At 51.7% G+C, this 9,056-nt stretch overlaps 1 protein-coding gene across 1 annotated transcript; it reads right to left on the bottom strand.

Moving 5' to 3' along the window:
* Nucleotides 1-247: 247 nt before the first annotated feature.
* Nucleotides 248-8,248, bottom strand: LOC138923103 (RNA-binding protein 27-like). Its single transcript, XM_070259818.1, has 2 exons — nt 7,263-8,248; nt 248-5,212 (listed from the first exon to the last, which is right to left on the bottom strand). The coding sequence occupies exon 2, from the start codon at nt 4,055-4,057 to the stop codon at nt 3,464-3,466; it is 594 nt and encodes a 197-aa protein (XP_070115919.1). The 5' UTR covers nt 4,058-5,212; nt 7,263-8,248; the 3' UTR covers nt 248-3,463.
* Between the last annotated feature and the right edge of the window lie 808 nt (nt 8,249-9,056).

Raw genomic sequence — 9,056 nt, 5'->3', positions numbered from 1 at the left:
ATCATCCTAATAATGATGAATGATGTGATTTATTTTCCTAAAAATGCTCTCACATAGCAAAGATGATGGTAGTGATAATAAAAAAGATTAAGATGAAATTTCTGCTATGGAATTCTTTTACATGTCTGATTTGTTGAGAAAAAGATTAGAAATTAATTAGCATTAATCTGAGATTTAATTCTTGCCAATTCAATAGATTTGAATGTCTTGGACTTTGATTTTTGTGAACTGAGGCTTTAATTTACTGTTTAACCAACAGGCATTTATTGAACATCTACTACATATTTCAGATAATGCACCAAGCTCCCACAAGAAGCTTAAAAGAATGGCCCCCAAAATCTTAACTCATATTAAAACATCCCACATGGTGATTGACAAAGGGGTAAAATAGACAAAAAGCAGTTTTCAGGTATAAGAACAATGAGTGCCCAGAAATAAAACTTAAGATGTAAAAAGGAAAAGAGTTGTGAGATTTAGAATTCTCTCTGAAAGAGATGTTGGAAGAAGTCAGAAAGGAAAAGGAATCGAAGAAGGGTGGAAATGGGGCTGTTCTTCTGCGGAGGAAGACGTCTTTATACCAAGTTCTAATCTGAAAGAGCTTCAGGATGACAGCGAAGGTGCTTTCTAACAATATAAGGAAGAAAAAATTACCTTAAAATACCAGCGAGCCAATAAAAATAGGATATGGCACAAGAAAAATAAGTACCTCTATATGGAAAGATGCAGAAAGGAGCTCACATCAGCATGTGAACTCTACACAGGACTATGTGTTCTCTTGGAACACGCAATTTTGACAGCGTGTACAAGTTCATATGTGTACCATAGGTGGTAGTTTCAGGAGGAGCAGGAACTTCAAAGTTGAGAATAGTAAACTAAACCAAGATTTACCACTTTGATGCTCATAATGCCACGGGTAATGTGCAGGTGGGGGGGGGGGGGAAGCAGTGGGCCCACTGACCCTACGGGGATACCCGGTGCGCAATGGGGCTTTATTAAAGAATGTACACCATCCTCTCTTGCTATGAAAAAGTAGTTTCAGATACTGCGTGCTCTGCTTATTGGCCCTGGCACCTTCATTGTTCAAACAAGCACTCATATTTGTGAATTCAAATGGCTTACATGTAGACTCTTGATCAGAGAAAACAACTTTTCCTATCTGGGAGAGTAAACACTAAAAACAATCTGAAGCCTGAATTCAAAAGAGGGGACAAGCAGAGAATAATCTAGGAGCAGCCAGAATTCTGGGAGGAGCCTTCTGAGGTGGGGGAAGTGAAAAAAGAAAAGGGGGGAAGAGAAAAAGGCTGGAAATAAAGAGAAAGGAAAGAAGAGGGGTGTGGAGAGAGAGAGAGATGTAAATTTCTCTGGTCCACGAAGCTGTGTTGATAGCACTTCCTAATCCCCTGTCCTTTGACAAAGCATTGCATGTGAATGCAGGGTCCAGCGGAGACGTGGGGTTGCCAGGCTGCTCCAGCCACTGTGGACTCATCCTCTCTCCACCTCCACTGTGGCACCCCACCCAGATTCCTTTCTTGTCACACTTGTTTCCAGTCACCCAAGCCCTCTAGTCTATGACCTCTTGGTCAAACCGTCTGTTACCCAGGACACAAATAGATTGAGGGTGTCAGATAACATGATAATTTGGTGGGGGGAAGACAGTTTGAGTGAGTGCTGCAATACCCTTTATAACACCCCTTGTCCCAACCATCCCCACCTTTCAAAGTAAATGCTCTTTCCGCACCCATGTTTCTGTCTCTAAGTCACTGGAGGATAAATGGGGTGTGATTCATACCTCTTTTTATTTGTTTGCTTTGATGTGTTCACTCTCTCTCGGGAGCTAACTGGTAGAACACGTGAAGCAGTTCCATTTTCTTGGCCAAGTGAGGTAACACAAATTGGGGCAATGACAAACTTGGGCTGCAATGCTCTATGGGAAGGATATAGAGTATTGTGTGCCCTGAAGTTAGAGCAGCGTGACACTACATAAAGTGATGAACATCCTGTAACCACATCTTGAACTCAAAGTCATTTCTCCTGGAATGGACCAATGTCCAACCAAGACACATACACAGTCCTCATCACATGCCTGATGCCTGCTGAGTCCCTGGAAAGCCTTGTTCTGAGCACGTCCCTGTTGCTACCCTCCACCCCCAGACAGAAATTCCCACGACCCATATGCAGACTGTGAACACACCGAAGGGGATGCAGTGGCCGCTGAAGAAGCTAAGACAAGCCCATGAGAGTAAGGGAACGACGGTGAGCTCACACCAGACACGCACACCACCACAGCCACTTTCTCACACCCTCAGTACAAAGTTTGGGGGAAAGTTCTCAGTAAGAGCTATGATGCTTCAATGAACTGGTCAGAGGTAGGCTCCAAGGGGGCGAAGAGCGAGATCTCTACAAAAACTACTTACTGAGAGGCCATTATGGGCCAGGCACTGCATTTCAAGTATAGCAGCTATTTTCCATAGAAATAAACCAATCTTCTCAAAAAGTACAAGAATTGTTCTGCACATTGGTTGGCAATTCCTGAAAGCTCCATGTAACATCACATCTTTCTGTGCTTGCACCCACTTTATCTCTTTTCTTGAAAGGGGGAGAGGGGAAGGGAGAGGTTAGACAGAGGGAAAGAGACAGAGATGCAGAAACGGAATCACCTTTCCATTCATGCATCTGCTGAGCACCCAGAGTTGCAAATGTTACCAGGTGAGGGCACAAGAACTCAGGAGGTGGCCTATCTTGAATTCCTTCTCCAGCTCTGTTACCTTTCTGTAAGTTCTGTATATTTGACTGGGCAAGTGGGTCTAGCACCTAGGTCAGGGCTGAAGCATCATTGTTACTTATGTTAAAGAAACAAACAGATCAGAGTCTCAGAGTCGGAAAGAGGCAGGGCCCCGGTGAGATGCTATCGGAGCCTGGGGTTTCAGCGCGATGGCGGGCCAGGGCCGGCGCGTGGTCTCAGGGGTAAGTTGCGGGGCTCCTGCTGCAGTCGCCACCCACCCAGCCCTGCCTCCCAGGTCCCACCCGGAGCGCCAAGGCGGGCGGCCAATCCCTGGAGTCGATCGCTCAGCCTGGGTTCTCGACCCCGTGGGCAGCGTCTCCTAGGGCTGCAGCTGCTCCCGCTAACCTTTGTAAGAGACGAAAAGCTGTTCCAGACCTTTCTGTGTACCTCAGTGTGACAAGAAAGGAAATTCGCTTGTGTTAAAAGGCCTTAACATCAGGCTACAAAAGGGGAAAGGTGGATCCGACAAGCCCCATCCCTCCCGCCCCGCAGCCGACCTCAGCCGCCAGCAGCAGGATGGTCCTTGGTTTGTGGCTGCCAGAAGTGTCGGTGCTGGTGCTGGGCCGGGGACACGGCCGGGCAGCTCGAGGCGCAGAGCTCGCTATAGGCGCGCTCTCCCAGCTCGGATAGATGATTCATTTTTATATGTAACGTTTTACCCCACTCTATAGCTCCGGCCGGTTAATGTTCAACCTCAGGGCATGGAGAGGGCTCGAGGGAAGCAGGCAGGGCGGACCCATTCAAGGTATATGGCGGCCCGGGAGTGACGGCGCGGAGCCCGAGAGGGTGAGAAGGGACGCGGCAGGCCTCCAGAGGCCGGCGCCGGAGCGCATAGCAGCGGCCGACGGGGCCCAGCACGCGGCAGGGAGGCACCGCGGCGAGGCCGGGCAGGCGGGGCCCCGACCGCCCACGACGCCGCCGCCCGGGGCCGGAGCGGCGCGTGTGGGGGCGCGGGGGACGCGGGGCGAGGGCGGGCCCGGCGCCTGGCTGGACCCCGAGGGCCCCCGACTGGCCCCGGCCTCCGGCTTCGATGCTCGCCTGGGGCTGCGGCCGGAGGTGGGCGCGCGGCGGCAGCTGCGGCTTAGATTCCGGGTTCGTTATCCGGAGGGACGTGCCCACACCGGGGGAGGGACCCGAGAGGGGTCCCCGGAGGTGCGTGGGTTGCCTTCTGGGCCGCGGCATCTCCGGGGGCCTCTGAAAATACCGTCGGGATAATACGAGGCAGCACGTCTTGCCACCGCCCTTCTCCCATGTCGCCGGCCAAAAATTGAGCATGAAGACAGAGCAGCTGTTCTGGTCAATGACAGCGCAGCGCCCGGCTGTGCCGGAGCCTTGGTTCGGGCGGCCAGGGAGGCCCAAGGCCAAGGCGCTCTTGGGGGCACGTTCAGGTGGCGCGGCGGCTCCTCGGGTCCTTCTACGAGCTGGGCCTTGTGGCCCCCGGAATCTAGGAGTCCAAAAGGTCCTGCTCAGCTGTCCAGACTGCCGTCTCCTGGCGCTGGGCGGTGACAGGCGGCCGGGCTGCGCCGGCAGAGGAGGCTCCGGGCTGGGCGGGAGCTTCGCTCCAGGAGCTGCAGCCCAGCCTTCGCAGGAGGGATTTTTTTTTTTTTTCTGTCGAGAAGCAGACAACAAGGCCCCGCCTCATCAGATAAGAGCGGCTCCTAAGATTTCACGGGTTTTAAGCAGGGCCCGGAGGCGCTGAGGTCAGGAGAGCCCTGTGAAGGAACACCGCCCCGGGCCCAGCGTGCGCACAAGAAGGGTTTTACTTCACTTTCTTTTGTTTGATATTCTATTATTTTCTAACAAAGTGACCTGTCATCTGTAACCTTGGGCCCTGGCAGGCAAAGCCCCTTCCTTGGCACTCGGGTCGGCGCGCAGGGTCCCCGCGTCTGTGCCCAGCCGCGCCCCCCCGCGCGTGCGCGCACGGGGCGCGGTGACTCCGTGGGAGACTCGCCGTCCACCAGGCGCAGGCGGCCGCGTGAAGTGACGCCAGGAAAGGCCCTGCCGGTCCACCCCGGAGGACGAAGAAAGATGCCATCGAGCTTCAACCGGGTGCAGCAACCCCACCCAGACACTGGCCAGGAGCAGCAGAGTTGAGGCGGCTGTTGACGCAAGCAGAGCGGGGGAAAGCGCCCAGGAACTGCGTTGCCACTAGTCTGGGTTCCAAGTCACATTCGGTATGCTGCGCCACCGCCTTCTCAGGGACAGCAGAGACGGTTCTAGGTCTCATCTCCCGAGAACCAAAAGGATAAAGATTCCTGCCTAGGACTGCGTGCGAGGGGATCCCGCGCTGCTGCAAACTGTCAGCGGAGGCAGAAAGGCTTTGTTGCTTCTGGACCGAGGAAACATGGGTAGAGGCAGGCTGGAGCTCTACGGGAGCCACCTCAAGCCTTAGTCCTGGCACCTCAGGTCCCAGCATCCGCGGGCCACTTTCTAAGTCAAAAGAACAGGGGGAAACAAACAAAAACTTTGGTGTGGATAAAGAAAACAGGAGACAGAATAGATAGGAGGAGAGGGACGGGGCGGGGGGGGGGGGGGGCGGGGGAGTTGCTGGGAGGAGACCAACATTTTTGCAGGAAGAATAAGAGGACTAGGTCTGGAAAGATCCATCAACGTCAGGGGGTGCAGACACACGCCCTGCGCGGGGAGGCCCCTAGAAGCCTGAACTTCTGCTAGCCTTTCTGAGAAGAAAAAAATGCAGTCCCCCACACAAACCCCCAAAGTAAACACCTTCACCATATAGACTCTTAAATGTTTTAAATGTTATAAAAAAAAAAAAAAAAAGGAATTTAGTTGGTTCTTTTAGCCATTCTCTGGCTGAGTAACTTAAGCCTCAAGTTATCTCCTGTTTTCCACAACTGCCACTGAACTGTTAACAACGCATTGTTACAACAGGAGTGGCAATGATTTTTAAAGGTAATTAAGTAGAATTAAATACGTCTTCAATGGGATATTTTATTTCCTGCAGGCCTTCTCTAATCTGCAAACAAAATCTAAAAATCATCATTGACATAAAATGCATGAAATACTCAGCACAGGAGTGAATGAAGTTTTGCATCCCAAACACAGTAAATTCTGGTTTCTATCTTTCCAGATAGGAAGTCAACAATGAGAAGGCCTCCCTGGGGTGGGGGGTGGGGGCCAAGGGTGATAAATAAACTTTTAAGATTAGAGTAAAATTTCCCTGGTTTCCTCTGCTAAAATCTGAAAAGGTGACTCAGTTATGTGTTTACAATCGGGCTTCCACGTAACCCATTGTTATTTTAGAAATCTCATCCTTAATTATCATTTTCTCAAATTCAGCAAAAATGCCATTGTCAAATGAGGGAGGCTGGGGGGAGGAAAGATAGTTTTTTAAAAAATTCCTTCTGAAAATCTGCTGCAAGAAAATTTTCCCCTTTTCTTCGAGACCTCTCTTCCCCCGGTCAGCCACGCTTCTTGCTGTGCGGTGCGCTTAGATTAACTGCAGCTTGCTGGGGGTTTTATAAGGCAATCAATAGGGACTCTATATTCATAAAGACCTCTGATCTGATTACACCCTCTTCATTTTTTTTTCTTCTTTAAAAAATGTAAATCGGCCAGCCGGGGACTCCCAGTGTGGCCCGCGTCGACGGCGGGCGGCCGGAGGCTGGGGATCCCGGCGACGGCGGCGAGGGCGCCCGTGGATTAGGATGTGGATTGCGGGACAGACCTTTCTTAGGTCACATTCGCGACAGGGGTTGGGGCGAAGGGTCGAGATCATGCCAGGTTTTTATGGACTCGCCTTAAAAGAGCTCGCCGCTCTTCACAGGGTTAATTTATGGGGCTTTCGAGGAATATTGGAACTTTTAAGACGCTCTTTATTTTTTTCCCATTAATTTTTTTGGTTACACTCCTAAAGGGACTCCCGGGTTTCAGCACCTCGCAGGAAGAGGGTGGGGGCGGGGAAAAAGCAGGGCCGGGAGGCGAAGGGGAGAATGTGCCTCCTAATCAAACCGCCTGCGCCTGCCTGGCACGGTTTTTAAAATTAAATTTCTAACCAAGTCGTGGACAGTAAACTTCAGATCTGGGAACTGGGAGGAAGCTGACACAAACGTGGGCTATCCACACCTTTCCCCAGGTCTCCACCCGTTTGAATTGAATGAAGGGTTTGGGGCCCCGGAAATTTAAAAAAGTGTAAAAACCGAGGACAGGCCGGAGGCAGGGTTAGAGTAGCAGGTGAGGCCGGGCTGGGGGAGCAGAAAGCCCCCAGACCGCGGGCGGTCGGCGCGGGGCGCCCGCTCCAGGCCCGGCCCAAGGGCGCGCGGACGTGGGCGGCGAGGGCGAGCCTGCGGCCTGGGCTCCGGGGGCCCGACCTCTCGCTCGCCATCTTTGATCCCACGCCGAGGAGGTTGGTGTTCATGCTATAGATTACCTTAAATGTTTCTTTAAGCACTTTAATACACAACTAGCTCAGAAATCATTAAGAGACCTAGAGAAGGAGAAAAAATACCCTCACACTCACCGGTAATAAGTGTTGACATGCAGCAAAAATCGATTGAGTGGAACCGAGGTGGTAGCAGTAGCGATGGCTGGAGGGGGGACCGGCGTGGAAGCGGGAGGGGCGAGGGGACCGACTCCACTGGCTCGGGAGTTAGGCGTCTCTCACATAAAGGGGAAAAGGGTTGGGGAAAGGGGCCGGCAGGCGAGTGGGGATGGGTGTGAGGAGGAAGGTGGGTGAGGAGGGTAATTTTCCTTCTGGAAGTCCAGGGAAAGGAGCTGAGGTGGGAGAAGGGGCCTCTCCTCAGTCCCGAGTCTCCGCCCCCAGCCCGCACCACTCAAGTTGGGGAAGTGACAACTCTGTCCAAACCTCGACTTCCATTTTGTTCCTGCACATTGATTTCCTCGAGATAGAGCTCTATTTCAGCAAGCAAACTAGGCCAAGACCTGTCTCCTGTCCCGGCACTCCCAGTCGCTCCAGGACCCGCTGGAGACGCAAATCCTCCCAGCAGGTCTCGTTAGCGCGTCCAGCGCCCCATCCCCAAGTCCCCTTTCCGCGTCGCCTGCCTCCCTCCCTCGGCCGCCGCCCCTCCCCCCCTACCAGGCGGAGACCCGGTAAGGCCCGGAGGGTCGGGCCCGCGGCTCCAGAAGCCAAAGTCCGCCCGTGGGGACCGCTTTCCTCTCCACTGCTCTCAAGTGAACAACAAGGACGGAGGTGACCCTCGTCCAAAGGGCTTTTATCTGCCCCCCACTGCCGCGTGATCCCTCTGCAGGTTGGAGGCAGAGCTTAAAAAAAGAAAGAAAGAAAGTTAATGTGCATTGAGCGCTGATCTTAAATCGGGGACACTATCTGCGATCTCTTTAAGCGGCAGCAGCACTTCTATGCAGAACAAAGACTCAGTGTCTGAGCTCCAAAAGCGTATAGGTAAAGTTTCAGTCAGATAAAAGCAACCGAAGCGCAAAAACACAGGTTTTCTCGGCTCCAGAAAACCGGCAGCTCCTTTTGGCTCCCGAATCCCCAGGGTGGTGTTTGTCCTCACCCACTGCGGAGGGGGGAGGGTGTGACCACACTAGCAAAGGACCTCAGAATTCCCCCCGCCCCCCCGCCCCCCCGACGTCAACTCCCCTAGCGTCACTGTGATGAATTCTTTGGGACTAACTCGTATTTGGTACCATTTGTTACGAAATTAAATTTCACGTTAAAAAAAAAAAAGGCTGAAAACCACCAGCAAAGGAAGAGCAGGCGCTTAAAGTTCCTTTAAACACTCACACCGACCTCATTCCCCGGTTAGATGTCAGAGGATGGGAGGGAGAGCCAGGGCTGTAATTCATCTTGATTTGCTTCATTGTCCCGCAGTTTGCAAACTATAATCCTGTATAATTTCAGGAACAAGCAGGTTTAGAATTAATGGGTCAATATTATTTAAAACAAAACACGGGGAGCGTGACCTTTGCCTCAACTACATATTGCTCGACAAGACTCAGGAAACTCCACTCTAACCTCTCAACCCCTGGGCTCTTTGGGAAACTAAAGGGCTGTAGTTATTAGAAATGGTCTTTGTTTCTTTTAATGTCTAGAAAGGATTTGGAAATAGTAATGCAATATAACATGAAGAATCTCTCTACTTAAGCCTGAAAGATAAACGTGGAGGCCCAAATATTTTGAACTGGAGGTGTTTCCTTGTAAACTTATTATAGATGTATTCCTCTTGAGAGGAATGTATATAAATGTACATGTGTACTTACAGACTTTTCCAGGGCAATTTACTGGAGGCACAGCCCCCCCTCCCCCAAACAGAAGTAAACTTGAGCGTCATTC

Source organism: Equus caballus, chromosome 2, assembly GCF_041296265.1.
Source record: "Equus caballus isolate H_3958 breed thoroughbred chromosome 2, TB-T2T, whole genome shotgun sequence".
Lineage (NCBI taxonomy): Eukaryota > Metazoa > Chordata > Mammalia > Perissodactyla > Equidae > Equus > Equus caballus.
This window is presented reverse-complemented; position numbering and strand designations above follow the sequence as displayed.